Source organism: Mchenga conophoros, linkage group LG6 (genome assembly GCF_057382185.1).
Source record: "Mchenga conophoros isolate Kocher_MC1m ecotype Shallow Benthic linkage group LG6, M_conophoros_male_GT1.1, whole genome shotgun sequence".
NCBI classification, from domain to species: domain Eukaryota; kingdom Metazoa; phylum Chordata; class Actinopteri; order Cichliformes; family Cichlidae; genus Mchenga; species Mchenga conophoros.
The window spans coordinates 34320578-34341492 of record NC_140531.1 but is presented as its reverse complement, the minus strand read 5'-3'; the positions used below and the strand labels follow the sequence as shown (position 1 = coordinate 34341492).

The 20915-nt window shown below is 39.2% G+C and overlaps 3 protein-coding genes across 4 annotated transcripts; 1 reads left to right on the top strand and 2 right to left on the bottom strand.

The window, feature by feature from the left end:
* The first annotated feature begins 341 nt into the window (after positions 1-341).
* On the top strand, positions 342-4118 carry tk1 (thymidine kinase 1, soluble). Of its 2 annotated transcripts, none has more exons than XM_085277677.1 (7): positions 342-571; positions 711-742; positions 1141-1221; positions 1825-1918; positions 2525-2614; positions 2893-3012; positions 3348-4118. In XM_085277677.1, exons 1-7 carry the CDS (start codon positions 500-502, stop codon positions 3525-3527), a joined length of 669 nt encoding a protein of 222 aa, XP_085133803.1. In that variant the 5' UTR covers positions 342-499; the 3' UTR covers positions 3528-4118. The 2 variants fall into 2 exon arrangements, with proteins under 2 accessions (XP_085133803.1, XP_085133801.1); XM_085277675.1 differs by having other exon boundaries at positions 348-571; positions 1141-1254; positions 3348-4093.
* Positions 4119-4215: 97 nt separating this feature from the next.
* syngr2b (synaptogyrin 2b) lies at positions 4216-13092 on the bottom strand. The gene is made up of 4 exons (XM_085277674.1): positions 12781-13092; positions 8593-8830; positions 7061-7197; positions 4216-6497 (listed from the first exon to the last, which is right to left on the bottom strand). Exons 1-4 carry the CDS (start codon positions 12898-12900, stop codon positions 6222-6224), a joined length of 771 nt encoding a protein of 256 aa, XP_085133800.1. The 5' UTR covers positions 12901-13092; the 3' UTR covers positions 4216-6221.
* A 1920-nt stretch (positions 13093-15012) lies between these two features.
* Positions 15013-20886, bottom strand: LOC146573100 (platelet endothelial cell adhesion molecule). The gene is made up of 13 exons (XM_085277673.1): positions 20631-20886; positions 20507-20533; positions 20283-20409; positions 20019-20200; positions 19576-19759; positions 17981-18084; positions 17589-17861; positions 17187-17492; positions 17009-17110; positions 16896-16923; positions 16017-16065; positions 15851-15916; positions 15013-15769 (listed from the first exon to the last, which is right to left on the bottom strand). The coding sequence occupies exons 1-13, from the start codon at positions 20659-20661 to the stop codon at positions 15701-15703; spliced, it is 1548 nt and encodes a 515-aa protein (XP_085133799.1). The 5' UTR covers positions 20662-20886; the 3' UTR covers positions 15013-15700.
* Between the last annotated feature and the right edge of the window lie 29 nt (positions 20887-20915).

Sequence of the window (20915 nt, the reverse complement as noted above, 5' to 3'; positions counted from 1 at the left end):
TCAAACTTGTAAAATTAACCTCATGCATATACAGTAGATACTTCTTGTATGTTAATGCATAAAATATATGAAACAACACCTTTTGCTTTTATACTCAACATACAAACATCACTTACATTATTTTACGTAAGCGCATAGGGGTCTTACTTTACAAATATTAACATAAAACTGTAAATTATTAAAGAAAATATGCGCTTTTAGCCTAAAAAAGAGAGCTTTTCTTTAGCCCTCCATTTTTTAGGCTAACGAAACACCCCTCTTGGCTCTGATTGGTCAATAGTGGCAGACATGAGCCGTTGAGCCTGTTTGGCTCAAACTATATCACGTGACTCTGTGCTGATTGGTGGAACTGTGGATAAATCCGCTGACAACTGCCGGCGCGGCAAATTCAACTTCTTGTGTCCTGACTACGTTATCGTTTTGTTGATAGTAGCGGTTGTAATTACCTGGTTTTTTGTCTGTTATTTTTTTTTTATTACTAAGTTATTGTGTATTTTAAATGAACATGGACTGCGTAGATTTCCCAAGAGTCCTACCAAACTCACCGAGGAAAGCCCGGGGACAAATTCAGGTAGGTGTCTACAACAAAAATTACCCTCAGGTAATTAAGAAAATATAAATAACTTTAAACGGTGCATACCTGTGGTGATAAAAACTGTTATCTAACCGACTTTCACGTCCTGACGTCGACTCTTTGTTGTCGTTTGCAGGTAATTTTTGGACCTATGTTTTCAGGCAAAAGGTGGGTTATTCACTTATAAACCTAAAGAAAGCATTTTTAGAGCCGTTAATTAGCCAGTTTTTTACGTGCCCAACGTGTAAAATTATGTTAAAACAAACTATATGAAGATTTTCCGCCCAAATCAAAACTTCCCGCCAAATTCTGCATTGTTTATCCGGCTCCCATTCATTAAAAACAGTTCATGTTACTGTACAGCGTACAGTTGATACACATTAATACAGCATATGGTACATTTTAACGATCAGTGCACAGATTTTTGCACTATTTTCATACTAATCATGTTATGTAGCATTCGTTACCGCGCTTACGTGTATAGTGTCTGCACTATAGTTTTATGTCCATGTAGAAAATAAACATCCAGCTTTAACTGATGTTTGCAAACTTTATTTATTCTGCAGCACTGAACTGATGAGAAGAGTGCGCCGTTTCCAGATAGCCCAGTACAACTGCCTGGTGATCAAATATGCCAAAGATACACGGTACTCCGACACGGGCATGGCCACTCATGACAAGTAAACCTCGTTTTTTCTGTTTACTTTGTTGTTTAGCTGAGCTGTTTATATCCACAGAAATACCCTCTGGTTTTCATAATAGGAGGAAGAGGAGACATTAGCCCAATGCAGTCTTGCTTAGTAGTTCATTTTTAATTTGTGCACAGCTGCATGCAATTTTCCGACAAGTACACCTTAGGCTGGAAGTGCTCTCTCTGGACACATTAGTTCTTAACAATAATTTTGTTATACAGCAGAGGTAGAACACCTGAAAGCATAATCCCACTGATTGTCTTCATATAATAATGAACATCAAACAAATACAGCAATTAAGTAATTCTCTAAAAGGTGAGTTTTAATAAAAATAGAGGAGAAGCTGCGTTTGCTGCTTCCTTTTACCTTAATCCAAGTTATGACACGTTAGCACCAGCTGACCTCTAGTGGTGAGACTTCTCAGATGTGCATTTTCCTGTGGAGGAGTTAGTGTGCAAATGGATTGTGTAAATATTTCAGCAGGTCAGTCACAGCAAATGCAATGACTGCACATCATCTGTCTGAAGTTAAGTTCCTTCTCTCTGGTACATCTTTTAGAAGCACAATGGAAGCTGTACCAGCAAATTGTCTGAGGGATGTGCGGCCTTTGGCACTACGAGCTTGTGTGATTGGAATCGATGAAGGACAGTTTGTAAGTCTATCTATATATTTACATTTTACATTTACCCCATTGTTTTTTGTTTTTTTCTCTCCTTTTTTGAAAAAAAATCCTATACTGCTACCTTTCTGACTTTAAAATAAAGTCCTTTTTTTTTTTATTAGATATTTTGATAGACATTTACTTTGTTTTTATTTATTTTTCCATTTTAACTAATATATTAGGTTTATTCAGTTTTGTTGTTTTGGTTTCTTACACTCTTAAAATTTTAATAGCCATTGTGCTATTTTTTTTAATTAATTTATTTTATTTTCTCTAGCCTTGTTTTTAGTTATTTCTTTTATATATTTTTACTTTTTTCATCCATTTTCTTAAAATTTTGGATTTAAAATATTTAAAGTAATTTCTGAATTTCATTTGATGTGCTCCCTTAGGCTATTCTAAACTTACATTTTAGCTTATTTTTAATTTATTTAAAATTGGTCGTCACTGAATCTTGTTTTGTTACTTTGTCAGCCATCTGAGGTTGCTAGTTGCACTAGCCTGAATGACCAGTGCTTAAAAAAATTATTTGATTTAATAGGTCTTTACTTGCATAGAGACCTTCATTAAATACTCTCTGCTTCCTTCATGTTGCAGTTCCCAGATGCTGTGGAGTTTTGTGAGGAGATGGCTAATTTGGGGAAGACAATCATTGTAGCTGCCTTAGATGGAACCTTCCAGAGAAAGGTGAGTAGTGTCCACATATCGGTGTGATACAGGTAGACTGTGGCTGCTGCAGGGCAACACCAAGCACCGCTCTGGGAAAAAGGGGTAACAAAATGTCCCAGACGATGAACATTTTTAAGGAAATGCTGAACAATCTGCAGGAGCAGAACTGATGCAGACGGCTCAATGCGCTCATTATTCCACACTACATTGTCTATTCTTTTCTTGTAATGCAATTATACCTCTGTTCATTCAGTGATATTGACTGTGCTTTTCTGCTGTCCTGCACATTCTTGTAGGCGTTTGGAAACATCCTGAACCTTGTTCCTCTGGCGGAGAGTGTAGTGAAGCTCCACGCTGTCTGCATGCAGTGTTTCAAAGAAGCTGCCTACACCAAGAGGATAGGAGCTGAAAAGGAGGTGAGGAGGCATAACTGAGGCTGTGATAAAAGAACTCTTCAAAGGGTGGTGATGAGACAGACTTAGTGTCTGTATGCAGTAAATATATTAAAAACATAAAAGAAGTGTTCACTTATATTTAATTAGTGATTCTGGATTTAACTGGAACTAACCGATCTTTGATGAGCATGATGCTGATGACTTCAAACGAATGAAAATATGCCATAGAAAATCCAGTGATATAAAATGAGAATTTTTCTCACCATTTCCTGTATTTTCTCCAGTGCTTTAGAGTTGGAGATGGAGAGTCTGCAATAAATCTGTTGTATACTTATAAAGTCTTGTCTGTGTCATAGGTGGAAGTGATTGGTGGAGCAGACAAATATCAGGCGGTGTGCAGAAAGTGTTACGGAGGTCTGATGGTTGACAAAGAGAACAGTTCTCCCTTCAGGAACGAAACTCCACAAAATGCCCTCATAGGAAAACTCGTGGACAGCGGTGTTCCCAGGAAGCTCTTCTCCTCTCTACACCTCTGAAGACGAAACAAAGACTTGGTGTACAAGTTCAGACATTTAATCGTGTGTGTGTGTGTGTGTGTGTGTGTGTGTGTGTGTGAGCAGATTGCAGAGTAAATGGGTTTTTATTTGAAATAACTGAATCTTTAATTATTTGTATGTCTGCTAAAGAATATGATCAAATCAGATTATTTGGTTTGTATTTGGTGTCTATTTGATAGATATATATATATTATTTACTTGACGCACTTAATAACCTTGAATCTAAGTAAACAACCTGCTGTCACAGAATTCAGTATTTTGGTGATATCTGTAACATTAGTTTAGGTTGCTTTTGACATCTTGAACTGTAGCATTAGTAAATGTAAGGTGTTTAACAAATGTACTGACATTCACAAGGCCATACTCAATGGAAACACAGACTCAACGTTTTACTATATATTGTAAGTAAAATGTGTGGTTAAACTCTTTGCCATTTCTGTGGAATTCTTTACTTTTAAGATGTAAATGTTTAGTGCATACTGTGATATGTAATTACCGGTAAATACACTCACAAGCATCTGAGGCCTAAAATAACCTGTTTAAATCCAGGCAGACTCAAAGGCTGTGCTGTGAGCTGTCATGTTGGGATGGGAAAGTACAGCATATCCTCTGCAAACTATATTAAATTTGTACTACTGCAGCAAATGAATGACGCAGCATGCACAAGACGCCTGAACCTATGACTTTATTCAACAGTTGTGCATCTGTGACATTGGCACGAAGGCAAAAGAAACTGAACTTGATCAAAAACAAAACCGGAAATGATAGAAAAACCAATGAACCAAGCACAATTTGATCAGTGTTTATAAAACTTGCAGACCATGCAAATCAAACCAGTCTCGCATCTAAAACATGAGGCTATGTGCATTAACCCAGTTATGATTAACATTTAAGCAAAAGCACAAATGCAGGATACTTTGTACTTGATACGTGCAGCAAATAATCACTTTACATTTTTGTCACTGAGGCAGATATGGCTTACTTTTGAAGCTGCAAACAGGAAATAATGTTAAAGAAAAAAAAATATAGTTGAATCATTTCAAGCTCCTTTCACTGACAACTACGGGTTGCCAATTTTGATTTCAGAACTTTCAACAGTATGGAAATTAACAAAAATCATTCACGCACAGCAGTGAGGGCAGCTGTGATGCACAGCTGCTTAACCTTAAAATAACTTCAAGATTTAATCATGGCACAATTTACTATCATTCACCATCTTACATATGTCATTCAAATTTCTCCCTTTGATGCACAAATGATAAATAAGCAATGTTTTCATACAGTTGGCTTCAGTAATTTATGCACATCTTTAAAGGAACAAACCTTATTCCCCATCCACGGATATAAAAGCAGAAGCATAAGAAAAATGTTTAGTGAGTATGAGCCCATCCAACTGACAATTCAGAGTTTGCACACCCACGCCAAAACTGATGCCAGGCCAAGTTTTGAGTGTAATCAGATCGACAACAGCTGAGATTAAAAACCAGCAAACATTTAACTGTTGGGCACAAAGCAACATTGCATAACCCCAGATTTTCTAAGTGTATGTGGTGGATGCACATGTTGCAAATTAAGCACTTATTCTGTAACTATACTAACACACTGGGTATATTTCCTCTCCCACAGTGAACACTAAGAAGCAGATAATAATCAGTGTTGAGGAAACAAAATGTCACTGAGACCTTGGAGGAAGTGTGAGGCTGATCTGTTCACAGGCTAGCAAGAAAGCATTGTTAATGGCAGTTAATAAATTACTCGTCTGTATTAGGATATGGTAAATCTGTTCAATGAATGCATAGTTGTGTAGAGTCTCCTCCCCCCTCTCTATCTTAAAGGTGGGATCAAAGTCCAATGAACGCTGCTGCAGGCTGGAAACATTTAACCAATTTTTTTTACAAACACAAATCTGCTGTATTTGCCTCAGTCAGACTTGATTAAATTCAGGGTCCTCACAGTTAGTAAACATGGAAAAGAATACATTTATGGATAGATAATTTTATGGTTGTATGTAGACTCCCAAGTTTCACAAAATACAATTCTGTCAGAATTTGGCTTTACAGTAGTTTTTCACACTAACAGTCAACTCGCATTTGCAAATTAATTTAATACCTCGTAAACTAGTTGCATCTCCACAGGCTTAATAAATTGAACAAACAAAACAAAACAAAACGTATGACCAAATAAGAAAATATAATCAGCCACATACAACCATGAAAATGGCAGTTTTACTTGTGAATTGTTTGTATAAATGCATATCCTCAAGTTCCAACAGATTCATGAGCAAAACATTAAATGCTGGCCTCTTCCACTTGTGGCTGTCATAAGCACTCTTCATAATGTCACATTATGTGACCCTCTTCTACCTCCAGGATCTGCTCATTTGAGGTAAAAGTTGCATCTTTGCACAGGGGTCAAAGGTCAGATTACCCAATCATCAGCACTAATCTCAGCAGTCAGCCTGATGTCTTAAGACCTGATCACAGACCCACTGACGTAAACAGCAGTGTTCCTCTTCTCTAACATGGAGTTGCACTGCTCAGGCTCTCAAATCTGACATCGTTAAATCAGCGTGAAACCACATCAATATGATATAGCTCTGCGGGTGTGCAGTGCAACTGCAGTCAGTCCACCGACAGACGAACACCACATGGCCCATGTGACCTCCCCTCTGTCTCAGTAGCTGGGCGGCTGGTAGCCGGCATCTACCTTGGGCGGGAGGTTTTGGGCGAGAGGAGGCTGCTGTTGGATGTCAGGCAAATTGCTGGGATAGGCTGTATAAGTAGTGGGGGTGTAAGTGGTGGGGGTGTAAGTGGTGGGATTGTAGGAGGTGGGGGCATAGGTTGGAGGATAAGGGGTGGCAATATCCGGCACCGTCTCCGTGTAGGTAGGGATGGCAACATCCTTTACACCATGGCGGAAACGACCCAGGGCGAAGTATGTTAGGATTCCCTGCATGATGAGAATAAAAATGATGAAGTCATTCAAGCTTCTGTGAAAAATGTGCAAGTAATTAATCACACGAGAGGCCGATGAGCATTTTTTTCAGCAATAACAGAAATAATGCAAATTTTACACAAGATTAAAAAATTAATGGGAGACACTCATTATGCACTGATGAGCCAAAAACACTGAGCATTCCTGCCTAAAGTGTTAAACCTCTGTTTTCTGCCAGAAGCAGCTCTGACCTGCTGAGGAATAGGCTAGAAATACAATTTGAAGGGCTCTGTGGTATCTGGCACCAAGATGTAAGCAGCTCTTTAGAGTGGACTTATTAGGCTTTTCCTTATCCTCTGTCATAGATACACTGTTATCTTAATCTTAATGAAAAGCTACAAGACTGGGGTTAACAAACACATCTAAGGGAATCAGTACATTTTCTAAAATGTTAAAGCACTCTTTTAAATCAGAAAAAAGCATCATCAAGTACACAATCAAAATATCTACAAAATACTTTCAAAACTAAATTTTACTGAATGATAAAGTGACTAAATCAAAGCCGCAATCCCACTCACCCAGGTGGCGATAGAGAAGAAGGAGAAAGCTATGGTGGCACGTGCGGCGTCTTTGGGGATTGAGTGGTCATCGGGAGTTTTACTCCACTGACTGGCCAACAGGCAGAAACACACAAACCACAGGAAGGTCCACACTCCTAAAACAAACATCCAGAGAAACAGACGCACAAATGATCACCTTTTCCTCACTGGATGGAGGAACAGAAGCGTTCAGCTGAAAATACAGATATGAAAAGATAAACAACAGGATTCCCCCGTCTCCATCTGCTCGCACGAAAACGCGCCGTTTTTCCAAACTAACACTCTTTTGTTTTCCTGAAGAATGGCTGACTGTGGAAAGCCGATGTCTGTTTATTTTCATCTGAATATGTGAGGTCATACTCCTCCTCCACCCTGCAGCTCATTCCACGTCTAATGTTGCAATGATGAATACTGCGTTATGTCAGGGAAACAGTCAGCAGCCTGTCCCAGATTACACCAACACTCAGAGGCTTTCGACATGAACAAGTTCACGCTTTAGGAACAGCTTGAATGCATGAATCACTCACTTTCTTGCGTTTTTGACGATGGTGGTGAAAACACTTCAATCTATAATCTCCATAAGATGCTCAATTAGTTTATGATGTGATGACTGCAAAGGCTGTACCCATTTAGCTCATGCCAAGTGGATGCGAGTATCATCTTGAAAGAGAGCACTCCCATCAGGACGCGAATGATTCAGAGAACCAAGTTTAAAGAAGAAAGAAGCGCCATTTCAACAATACGTTTGAGTTTATCTAGGTCACTGAAATGAATGAAAGAAGAAACACATATTTCTGACCTCAAAATCGGGAAATGTTCTGTTATTTTATTGTTTATCATAATTTGGTGTAGTATGAATGGCAATGGGAGAGCTCTTTATCCGTAGAAAAAATAAATAAATCTAAAACTTGTGAAAACACAGTTAAAATGCAAAAATCTATGCCTTCCACATTGCACATTGTCCAAAGCCATCCAGTGGACCAGACCTGAGTCTTTATTGGGCCCATTCTGGTCACTGGGCCTTTATGTTTGACACCCTTGCATTATAGGATTAAAGGTGATCACTAAGAGGTACTTTGTATTAACATGTAGTGACCCTTCCCTCTATGTCAGGAGTGGGTAATTCATATTCCCAAGGACAGATGCTCCAAAGGGAAACAACAGCACAAACAGAGTCGAGGGTACAATTCGGTGACTCTAATTAGCAGAGGTGAGGCCCAGGAGATAGCAATCACCTATCAATCAAAGCAGCCATGCCCCAACTTTAACTCTTCACAGAATCCAAATGAGTGAGTTCTAAAAATGGTTTCGCCCTCTTTACAGCTGCTACGAATAGATAAATTACATATAGAGGCTGAAACTATGTTTGCACCAGGCTGTAAACACACTTCTGCAAACACACCCACCCACTTTGCATCACCACCAACTATTTTGCCTGTCATTGCCTCAGGTTTTTCTGTCAGTCTCTTCTTCCTTGTGCAATCTTTATAAAAATAAACGTTCATGCTCACCAGAGAATCCCAGGTCAGCAACGACAGCAAACCTCCTCTCCTCTGCGTTGCTCATAAAAGGCAGGTAAACGTCCAACACGAGGAAGGCCACACATGCCAGGAAAGCAATCACCCCGATACCGACTGCATAATGACACGCCGAGTCGTTGTGATTGAAGATGCATTTGGCCTCAGCTTCGTAGGGGGTGTTGACGTAGCCCTCTCCCGTGATACAGGCAAACACCACCATGGCAAAAATCTACAGAAAAAGAGAAAAGAAGGCGGGCATTAATGAAAACGAATGAAGAGTAAATAAACGCGGAATTGTTGGTAAAAGCTGATGTTTGCATCGCTCAAAATATCTCAAACTAATCAGGGTCCAGACATCCTCCTGGACTCAATTTATGAATGATGTGCAGGGATATCTCAGCCCTGGCAGAGGTGTCCAGTCTTAAGATGATCTTGTTTGACTTAATGTACATATAAACTTGTGATGCTCATAGCGAATTCAATAAGCTAAGAGTCAACAAAAACAGATATTTTTCTATCATGTGTAACATGTGCCGCAAATCCACCATTATAATATTGTTGTTTAAAAATAAAATTCATCCAATATGATGTTCGGCATGTACAACTGTGCCCTGGAGAGCTACAATAGGCTAGACGAAGATACTGTGTGAGCAGTTTGGAGATACTTTAGGTTTGTTAAACCAACAAGTTCTACTTTTTTCTTCGTGGTTTAAAATAGAAGAAAGAAAAAAAAACACCCAGAAAACCTGATAAAAATGCAGCGGCAGCTCTGTCGCTGTCAGCTTCTTGCTCGCTCTCTCTTTAACATTTGTCAGGGTTATTGTCAGTTACAGTAACATTATCATCCTTTACTTGTTGTCTCCAATCATGTACACGGTGAAACAGACCAGAGGAGAGAAACCAGCATGACTTTAAACGACAGGAAAACGCAGAAATGACTCTCATACCAAACTACAATGACAAAAAAATACAAATATTTTTTCTTGGTTGCACTATGCATTATTTAAGTAACTGATGAATAGTTACATTTATGTATTTATTTACTTGTTACATTTTGTTTCAGTCATTTTTTATGCCATGTCTGATGTTTACTTATAGTTAGGAATAAAGTTTATGAATTTTACACTGGACACTTTGTATTGCCAAGAACCCAACGACATCAGTGTTAGTACTAAAGAAGTGCTGTATCACTGTGTGTCTGTGTCTCTGCATCAAGCAGAGGTTGGATATTTAGAGTGAAGGTCACCAAAATGGGCAAAATGGATGGAAAACAACAATCTGCATTTTAGATATGCTGTTGTTAATAAACATAAAACCAAGAAAAGATCTTCACCTGTCTTTGGATCTGTGAGTTCAGTGTAGCTTACAGAACGTTGGCGTACAGATCAAAAATTAAACCTGTTGGGCAAGTAAAGAACTTTGTGCTTTCAAGTGTTATTTGTTTTTCAGACCTTCAAACGTGTGAAGGTGTTTAACTCTTTGCAGGCATTACATGACCTTTTCAGCTCCTTCCAGACAGCCGTTGTTCTAACTTTATGAAAAATGAAAGTTCCTAGAAAATACGTAATGTGCTGTAGCATGAAGGCAACATGTAAAATACTTTTTAAGCAGCCAATTCTTCAATGTGTTTTTGTATGCAACAGCTGGAAGTAGGATCAAAAAGAGGCTTGTTTTAGAACTCATGTGAGAAAGTTAGCAAACACCCCCAGGTTTGTCTTGTCTTCACACCACATCTATCAAAATGAAATGAAACTGTTTAGCAACAACAAAGTCACAAAAGCGGGTGATTTTTGTGGAAAATGGACAAGCTACATAATTATAACATAACATCTTTTCTTACTATCAACCCCTGAAATATGGACTTTCCTTCATGTTAGTATGTGGAGTGTTTATTCCCTCTGACAGGCTGTCCCGTGGTTGGCTTCTCTGTGCTCTGGTTACCCACCTAACCATGTGACCTACTTCTGAGTGCAGCTGCCTGCCATGTGATTCCTGAGATGCCACCAGCTCCCTAACATTGCTTATAATGAGATCTGGGAGGAGGACAGAGAGAGACTGTTTAACTGGTGGGAAGGGAAAGAAGGCCAAAGTCCTGCTGGTGGGATGAAACCAACGATACAGAAAATAAGCTGCAGACAGAGACATTGGAGAAGTGAAAAGCGGGGAGGGGGGTTCCCTAAAATGGAACAAAAGTAAGACAGGGACTTTCAGAGGAGTAGATGGAAATTTTTGTACATTTTTAAAAGAACTGAAAGTATTTGTGCAATGAATAACAAATGTCGAACCGACGCACAAGTGTCACATGTTGATTTGAACTTTCAGTCAATAAGCAACGCAAATAAGATTTGTTTGGATGACTTGTTTTTGCATTAAACCTAAATGACACGCATTTAGTTACATAAATATACTGCAAATATACTGTTTCAGGGAAGGTGTAGCTACTTTTAATGGCCAGGAGCGAGTGTATGCCCTTTTTTGTTTCAGGTAAGGCTGTTATAGCCCTTCCACCCAAAAAGCAAACAAACAAACAAAAAACCCAAAACAAAGAGGTGTGTAAAAATATGTAACAATACAAGTGATCAAAATAACAAAATATAAAGACTCTGTGGAAAAGAAACAACTGGACATACCCTTTATACAGGAAATGTCTTAAGTTTGTGGTCAGATTGGTCAAAACTGATATTTAAACAACAGTTGCTGTTCATACTTAGAAAGGTCTCTCAATCATATGGAATTATAAGTGCAAACTCAGGAAGGCATGTAGGAAGTTTGCCCTGGAGAAGCTACGAAAAGCAGTAAGATGACTGAATGTAAGGTGAGTCATATTTACTAAGAAAACTGGTATAAAATAGGAAGATAAATCCCACAATCATGTTGTTGGAAAGTTCTGGGGAACTGGAGGCGGTTTGCACTTCTCCTTTTCCCATGTTTTGGAGCACACTGTGTGGTAATGCGGTATTCTAATAAAGGTTAAACTGTGTTGAATGATATTGCAAAAGTTTTTGTAAAAAAAAAAAATTGCCTAGTTACAACAGCCGGGCAACATATTCCATTCACTGGTACACAATTCATTCGTGACACACAATATTGCAATAAATGCCAGCGTTAATGGAAAATGAAAAAAAAAAAGTTAAATAAAAACTATGATAACACTGGTTCCAGGACCAGGTGTGCTCCTCTTTTGTGCAATCATACATGCAGGTGTCATTTTCTAAGATTAAAATCACCAGAGATACACAGTGATCCAGCCTGGAAGAATCTGAGATGAGCACAGCTGCACTGCATGTGTGTGCCAGTCACAGGGGGAGATCAGTAGCAGACATTCAACAAGCATAACAGAGTAGCGGGTGTCACCTTACCTGCCTGTTAGCCCCTGTTTACCACTGACACACACATGCACACAGACAACAGCTACAGCCAAGGGCACAGTCTGTCCTCATCTGCCACACTAAAAACTGTTCACTCTGCAGATTAATGTGTGCGCTCGTCTTTGCCCGGGCCTGTCCTGCACGGGAGAATATTAATCTTCATTTACAAAGCACACGACAGTCAAGCTTAGTACATTCTGTGGAGATGTCGTAGCTCGATTTCAACTAGGAAGTGTTCAAGGACAGAAAACGGTCCTTCGGTGTCTGCTCAGTCACTCAGGGTTGCACAACAGTATGTTTTTCACTATATCAACGGTCTCATTGAGATTCATTTAGGACTTTGCACATCCCAAATTCTGCGTTCCTTAAGATTTACCCAGCAACAGGTGATTAGGGCTGTAAAAGTTCCGAGAACTTTCTCTCAGCACGATTTCCCCTTTTTAATGTAAACACCACCTACTCTGACGCTTCAGCCTCGAATAATAAAGACTTTTAAAAACATCGACTTCCATCCGCTGTGTGAAGTGAAATTATGAGAACGTAATCTTGTGGATTATAAGGAGTTAATTATTAATGCCGATATCTGGCAGGTAGTGTTTTCCCGGAAGTGCAGTTTTCAGTCAGCAGCAGCGGGGGTGACCTGCGGCGCTGTCACGGAGAGTCTTGCTGTAAATACGACGCCCGCCGGAGGAAGCGCACAAAGCTGCCCGCTGTCCCGCGGCATTACCAACATATCTCATCTTCACCTCTGTGCGCGGACTTGCTCACATACCCCGCTGGACCTTTAGTTTCAAACACAAACAGCACTCACCCAGCTGAGAAAGCGCACGATGGTCTGAGGCTGGCGGATAAACTTGTAAAAGTCGAAACCTCCTCCTGCGAGCGCAGCTCCGTACGCACTTACACCGCCCGTCTCCTCCATGTCTGCCATTCAGCCGATCCTCCGGTGCGAGTAGACCTAAGGGGAAAGCAACGCTCCGGTCACAGTCGACTAAAACTACCAGCTACCGCCGCCTCCTGCACTCAAGTGGGACCAGCTCGGAGACACCTGAGGTAGCCGCTGTGCGCAGAAGGGGCGGAGCTACACAGAAAACTGTGGCCAAGTTACTCTTCAGCGGGAAATACGTCGTAACAAAACTTGGTGGCGAAGTAACTATCAGCTACTGTGATTGGTCCGCTCAGGATTACCGACGCTTACTGCGCGTTTTCGGCTACTGCAGTCTTCAGCGAGAGAACAACAACCATCGCGATAATACGATCATAACAAAAATGATAACAATAACAGCGTCAACATAAGGACTCAAAAACGCAGACAAACTATCAGAACTGATGAGATATGGAAACGCTAGTGGGACAAATAAGTTTGCCTCTGAAAAACAAACACACAAACACACACACACACACACACACACACACACATCCTTGCATTTTATATCTAAGTGAGGAAATCTAATTGACACAATGCGTTCCCTAAACCTAACCTTCAAATATGAATGTCTAACCTTTAGCCTAAACCTAACAAGAACTTAACACACTAACACTAAAACCACATTTTGAGCGTCAAAAATGCCTTCAAACTTGTGTGGCTCAGAAATTGGTTGGTTACTTATATTAGTAGATAGACTGTAGTGAACATGATTTATGAAGGGGTTATACATAAAATAAAGAAATAACTTGTTTTGAAGTATTTTTTAATTCTGCATATTTGTGCCAATATTGTCATCAGTCCAGTCATTTTTGGTTACTTCCAGTAAGTTTTTAGAACTGTGATGTTATATTTGTTACAGTTTCTGCTGCCCCCTTGGCTAGATCTCTCTTGAAAAACACATTTTTAATGTCACTGACACTTTTTACCCAGATATATAAAGAATATATAAAAGTATGGTTGCAGCAGCTGCTTTTTGATAGGAATGCTCTTTCTGGCTCTAAATTACTTGATGTGATCGATATTTAGTGATATGACTCACCTATTTTTGACAGATTTTAGGTCAAAAAGCCATTTTTAAAAGCTTAAATTCCCTCAGTCATTTCTTGGCAAATACCGCCATGGAGGTAATGGTGTAGGGGTCATGAAGCATAATTCAGGAATGACCCTGTTTACCTGTTAAAGCTCTACAGAGGTTCCCTGCAGAAATCTTCATTTTCTGAGAGCCATTACTTACCAGAATTTCTAGAACTGGACCAATTACACCTACTGAATGGTTCTGCAGAGTTTGAAAACTGCAGGTAATGCACTGGTTCTTATATATAACTGAGCACTCAAAGTGCTCTTATACAATTGACCTCATTCACCGATTCACACAAGCACTTTTTTCTGTGCTTTTCATCTAGCATTCACACTCCGATAGATGCAGCAGAGCAGAATGGAGCAGACAACCAACCTTCAGATTGATAGGTGACCTGCTCTAGCTCCTGAGTTACAGCCACCCCAATGTATCAAATATGTATTCAATGTTAAATGTATGTTTTGTTTTATTTTAATGTAGTGCATTTTTATTCCAGGTGTGGTGAGGCTAAGAATAAAGAAGCTTATTTCAGACAAGAAAGCCAACTATAGGTCAAAATCTTGTGTTATTATCTGAAAATTTCACAGCAATGACACAAAATTTAAGTTATTATCTAATTTAGAAAAATACATTTTAGATATTTGAATTTTTAAAAGTAGATAATAACCCCAGATTTTTACTCATAGACGACGTATAGGTGGCAAAAAAAAAGTATTTTTTTCCAGTGGTAGATACAAGCTTACACAAATGGCGGCAACATTGTGCAGAACAGAAAGTGTGCAAAGTTTCTAAAAAACATTTTAGAAACAAATTGATTATTTGTCAAGTAACCAAGTGGTTTTACTGACTATAGTGGCCATAAGCTCATTCATGTATGACTAGAATTCATAAATTTTATAATGTAGTCAATTATGTGTTTCAAAAGTCTTTATCCAGAAATGAGTTAAGACAAACACGAATGTACAAACGAAAGATGATTTATTTAGAGAATTCTTGTATTAAACGTTTTACCATTCCACCCCCCCCCCCCCCCCCCGCCCAAAAAAAATAAAATAAAATTTCTATGCTAAATTATATGCTATCATCATTTTTCACACCAAAATATAGATGAACTGATAACTTTGTAATAGTTTGACCAACAAATAATTACAATAAAATCATCATAGCCCAGACACAGTCTGAACAAATTTGTTGTTTTTAAATGTGTAATATTTAATATTTTCTGCAACACTCGGAGCTTGCTATATCCTGGTTTGTTAGCCAGTTTTCACTGCAAAACATTACAATGTAGAGGTTACGAGTGAAAATCATGATAAAAATAAACAAACCAAACAAACACATTAATTACCCCACATAACTTTCCTTAATCCATGCATACAAATCGCCCAATTCCTGTAAAGCACAAAGAAAAGCCGTGGAACAAGTAAACTGACAAACTCGTGTTAGAAAATAATTTTGCAATCAAAAATTATCACACAGGCACATATAAATATACAACTGGGGTCAAAAATGATTCCACTGGTTAAAGAGAGTTCTTTCTTTCTTAATTTTGTTTCCCTCATCCTCATCAGTATTAAACTTGGCACCTCTGACTTAACTTGTCCTTCACAATGTTTTACAGATAACTGGTAAAAGTGCTCATGCTGTAAGGACGCTGCAGCACTGACCAAATGTTTATTTCACTACAACAGTTCACGTTTAGAGAGCAAACATCCACGTAGTTCTTTAAACTGGTTCATCCTTCAAAGTCTTCTTCTGAATCTGGGGCCATTCATCTTCAGAGGATTCAGATGCCTGAGGGGAGAAAACAAACAAAATACTTCAACGGCTTGTTTATCTCTAACTGGGTAACAAAAGAAACGTATCTGGCCTCACCTGATCGAATTCATCCTCTCTCGCTGCTTTCAGCAGATCAGAATCATCACTGTGGACTGAAAAGTCCTATAAGAAGACATTATTGAGTGGTGCTTACTGTGCTGGGAGTAAAGTGGTACAATACAATCAGTATGTCATTGAATGCACTAAAGAAATCGCCACTTACCAGCTCGTCCTCATATACAGCTTTGCTTCTCTGCATCTCCAAGCTCCACCTGCAAAGAGACAAAATGCACATGTAGGCTACAGCTGTCTTAAGAATGATTAAGTGTGCAAGCACAGACATTTTTATAGTCCCATACAAGGGAAGGAGAGAAAGGGGTGTGAAAAAAGTGGTCAAATTCAAAACAACTACAGTTACTTTAATACCCCAAAGTGATTCAATCTCCACAGACTTCCATGTTATTCATTTTATTTCATTCGTTATTTATATCTTAAACTGCTGTTAGGTTGTTGAAAGCTGACCCATTTTAGTGAAGTCAAAAATAAGTAAGTAGCATTTCATGTGACATTTTTTATAAGACACATTGATCACTTGTTTCAGTTCCATTATCATAAAAAAAACCCCAATTTTTCCAAATTTCCAAACCACAGCACCCCATGTTCAATCTTAGCTCCCCAAATCTTACATGTCATTAAAGACAGGATCACAAATGTACTCATAGCTCTCTGGTAACCCTGTGATGGTGAGTCTTAACTGTAGACAAGAAGGGTGTAGCATCTAATATACAGTAGAGTTTTTCCCTTGATAGCTTTAATATTTAACCACAAACAAATAAGAATCTAGGCTTGAACATTACATTCATTGTTGCTGTTCTTTGAAAAGCCGCTGTGCTGCAAAAGGAAAACAGGAAGCAGGGCCACTTTACTTTGTTACTTATAGTCCACCATTGTTTCTTTCAGTGGCCTATGGTGGATAACACCCCAATAAAAACAAAGAAAAACCTGACTCTGGAGGAAGTAGCACAGTTCCCTTCACATAGGAAGCATTGACATTATAGTTACTATACTTTTCAGCAGTTTCAGAATTAAACAAAGAACTCACAGAGACTTTTCTCCATACTGCCTCTTCCCTGAAACGAAAGTGAATAATGTTATTTCTCAGCAGCAAATGCAAAGGCTGCAAAACGAGATGAAAGAAAAAGCATCTGTACTCACTGAAAATCACTCCAATCCAGCAACAAGCAGACATCAGGAAAATCAAAAAGGCAAAACTTCCAAATACAACTCCCACTACAAAGTCAGGAATGCGGTTCAGCACTAGAGGGGGAGGAAGATGAAGAGATGATTTAAGCTGTCACCTGGTATCTGTATGTTTGACTCAAATCAACTGTACCTTCTTTATCCAAATATCGTCTCTTGCTGCTTATGGCGGTGCTGTTGTCGAAGCTGTCTGATACTTCACAGTAGTACGTCCCGGCGCTTTCCCTCCCCACAGATAGCAGGAGTATCGATCGTTGTGGCATCTGGTCCACCACATAGTAGTAGGTTCCTCGATCCTGTAGGAGGGTTTTGTCGTGGAACCACTGATAGTGTGGATGTGATCCCTTCTCGGCTTTGCAGTAGAACCTCAGGCCAGTTACAGCGTAGTTTTCTCCAGTGTCGTAGTCATAATGCATTGTCACAGGTCCACTAACAGGGACTGTTGGATGCCAGAAAGGGATGTCAAGACAAATAGATGTTAACTGTAAAAACACATGCTTATCTCAGTAATTTCTTAACAGTTTTAAAAACATACCAACATGCAAGGGCAACCACTGACTGTATGTGGTCTGTTCTCCGTTGCTCGCATGGCATCTGAGAAAGCCTAAGTGGCGGTCCATGACCAAAGGAAGCTTAAATACGTAATGTCTCTTTTCCACTGTCATGTTGATGACCTGCTCTTTCCCACGGTACAGCGAGTAGGTGATAGGCAGATCTCCTCGTGTTGAGTTACAGACAACCATCGCAAAATAATTTTGTGGCTCTTCCTTTAACACAGTGAAGGAGATGTCAGGGGTTGACACAAACTCTGAAAGAAGAGTAAGAAGAGTGATGTTATTTTGTTGATCTGCTGTCAAAAAAAACAAACCATGATGAATTTACGAAAACATGACCAGAAGGATTTTTCCCCACAAAATGAGTGCTAACCTTTGACTGTGATTTCAATTTCAGAGCTGTTGGAGGTGAAGACTGTTTTGTTGAAGACGTTGGTAGCCACACACTTGTAGGAGCCACTGTCTTGAGGATTTGTTCTGAGGGTGACAAAGAAAACTATTCCTGTAATATTTGAATTTATTGTTTCCATAGACTGTACAGGAAAAATAGGTGTCAATATATGGCCAGCAGGGGGCAACTCCTCCAGTTACGTAAAAGAAGTCTAGAGGAGTTCTAGAGTCTATGAGAGATTGACTCTTAAATCATTTTCTGATAAGTTTATGGTCTAATCACACTAGTTTCAGGTCCCTGTTAGTTTCTGTTAGAGTCAAAAGAAGAATATCAGGTATGCTTTAGGGTGGGCCTACCTGGTAAATTAAAAACCTTGTATCTGTCAAAACATTTGGTCTGAATGACTGTTTTATAAATTAGCTGATGATTTCTTAATCAGTCTTAAATGATTATTCTTAATGGTTATGCAATGTTTTCTCTTGTTTAAACTGACAAACAGCAACATCTATGGTGGCCCTGAGAGGCCAAACGGACTGCAACTTAAGAAAACACCAGAAACAAGAAAAACGCTGCAAAAGCACACAAAACACAACGGAGATAGGAAAAAAGAAAACATAAAAAGGAAAAAACAGATTTCCAAAAGCACAAGGGAAGTGTTTCTGGGGAGACAATAAACCGACGGACCAGTTGCAGGAACCAAAATATGCTAAGAATTGCGCTGGGAGACACTTGTGGAGAAGTGGAGGATCTATCGGTTTTGTGAGGAAAGAAAAGATGAGAGGTAAGTGTGTTAGCCTAACTATTAGCCTAAAAATCCATCATCAGTATTATATGAATCATGATAAAACACACCTACCATGTTTTGGGTTCCTGCAACATGTCCGTCGGGTTATTGTCTCCCCAGAAACACTTCCCTTGTGCTTTTGGAAATCAGTTTTTTCCTATTTCTATTTTCCTTTTTCCGTTGTATTTTGTGTGCTTTTGCAGCGTTTTTCTTATTACTGGTGTTTTCTTAAGTTGCAGGCCTCTCAGGGCCACCGTAAAACATCAGACATTTTGGCCCATTCTTCTTTAAAATACTACTTGATTTAATTGAGTTTTAGTAGTATTCATTTACGCACAGCCCTTTTAAAGTCCTGCCACAGCATTTAAATCAGAACTTGATTCTTTTCTTTTTCAGTCATTCTGTTGTAGATTTGTATGTATGTTTGGAATCATTACATGACCCAGTTTGGGCAAAGCTTTAGCTGTTGGACAGATGGCCTCACATTTGACTGTGCAATACTTAGAGGTGTTCATGAACAACTCAATGACTGAAAACATCTGTTGTTGCAAAACCAGCCCAAATCATCAGCTCTCCATCATGCTTGACAGTGAGTATGAGCTGTTGGCTGTGTTTGTATTTCACTAAACTTAAACTTGGTTGCAGTTGGTGAGGATCAGGTAATCAAGTGCGTTTGATTTGCAGCACGTGGTTTTTTTAGATAATCCTACGCTGTCAGAAGCTCAAATGTAAGTGGACTGTTGATTATTAGTAACATGCACCTGCTGGATTGCTTCATTTGATTGTCACTAACCTGTAGATCGTGAGCTGGTTGTCATAAATACGACGGAGGGAAGACGGCGATACAAGCTGATCACTGTGCAGCCATTTGTAGGAGATATAATTTCCAGCGCTAAGTTGACAGATTAGCTGAAGTGTTTCTCCCTCAAAGAAGTCATCTGGACCAGAATTGATGATCTGTGCACCTTTCACCGGCTCTGCAGAACAGACACAAGAACAGGCTGAGATCATGGTGCACTTTCTGAACAACAGTAATGCTTATTGATACTGACTACTGTTTCCCCAAACTTCAGCCCCAAACTTCAAAAACAAAAGCAGTTATGTTTTTTTTTTATATCCAAAGCACTGGTGAAACACAATGAAACAGTTTTATTAAAAAAATAATTAAAAGATAATAAAGACAACCCAGAGTGATAGTCAGCAACTGTTTATATGCATATAAATAAAGGGACTCACCGATAACCTTTAAATAGTGTAGGTTGCTGGATGTGGAATTAATATGAGAGATGGAGCGGTTTTGTACGCTAGCCACACACTTCAGATAGCCATCATAACGCTTTTTGATAACCATGGGAATGTTTGCGGCCTCCCCTTCCAGTGAAGTGTATTCACCCAATGCCTTGTTGGGGTCATCCTCCCTGTAAAAAGGGTAGTAATTAGAAAAATGTCATCATTTAATGTAACGTGTCTCACCACAGTGGTTAAATTGAATGTACCCACTTAAATATCTGCAGCAGGATTTCGTGATTTATCGGGTGGTTCGGCACTTCACATTGAAACTCTACATACGTTTTCACCAAAGCCTCATTGGGGCCATACAGTTGTGGATGCCCCAGAAAAAACTGACCTATAAAGAATAGAAGGAAAGACAATGAAAATATCACAAAAAGAATCAACAACAACACAATTAAAATACACACATACAAACAGTAACGCTCACTTACTGCTTTCCTTAAAGCAGCAGCACAACCCTGCAGGGATGAAAAAACGAGAAAGAAACTAAAGAGATTGGAAGATTTTAACATTGCGAAATATTAAGTTTACTGTGGTTCCCTTTGTGTTGCTTACCCAGAATGACCACAAAGAAGGAAGCAAGCATCTTCTGGAAAAACAACAGACTTTAATACAACATTAGTCCTTGAAAATTATTACAGGGAGCTGCTGTCAGACACAAGTGTGACAGTTGTCAGTTTTAAACTGTGTGTTTAGGCAATGCATGTGGAAAAGTACGCACACACCCTCTTCGAAACATGTGCAAATAACTGATAGTGTTACTCTGGACCTCCCTGCTCCGTGCCTCTGTCATATCAGCTAATTAACTGGTGTTGTTTGCTATGAATATCACGTGAAACA

Excerpts from the sequence above, each read along its gene's own strand:
- tk1 (XM_085277675.1), top strand. The coding sequence starts at position 500 with ATGAACATGGACTGCGTAGATTTCCCAAGAGTCCTACCAAACTCACCG. Across the intron at positions 1,255-1,824 it reads GGCATGGCCACTCATGACAA|AAGCACAATGGAAGCTGTAC; the intron begins GTAAACCTCGTT and ends TACATCTTTTAG. Across the intron at positions 3,013-3,347 it reads GGATAGGAGCTGAAAAGGAG|GTGGAAGTGATTGGTGGAGC; the intron begins GTGAGGAGGCAT and ends TCTGTGTCATAG.
- syngr2b (XM_085277674.1), bottom strand. The coding sequence starts at position 12,900 with ATGGCAGACATGGAGGAGACGGGCGGTGTAAGTGCGTACGGAGCTGCG. Across the intron at positions 8,831-12,780 it reads TCGTGCGCTTTCTCAGCTGG|ATTTTTGCCATGGTGGTGTT; the intron begins GTGAGTGCTGTT and ends CTTTTTCTGTAG. Across the intron at positions 7,198-8,592 it reads TGCTGACCTGGGATTCTCTG|GAGTGTGGACCTTCCTGTGG; the intron begins GTGAGCATGAAC and ends TGTTTGTTTTAG.
- LOC146573100 (XM_085277673.1), bottom strand. The coding sequence starts at position 20,661 with ATGCTTGCTTCCTTCTTTGTGGTCATTCTGG. Across the intron at positions 20,534-20,630 it reads CTTCTTTGTGGTCATTCTGG|GGTTGTGCTGCTGCTTTAAG; the intron begins GTAAGCAACACA and ends TCATCCCTGCAG. Across the intron at positions 16,924-17,008 it reads CTGGATTGGAGTGATTTTCA|GGAAGAGGCAGTATGGAGAA; the intron begins GTGAGTACAGAT and ends CTTTCGTTTCAG.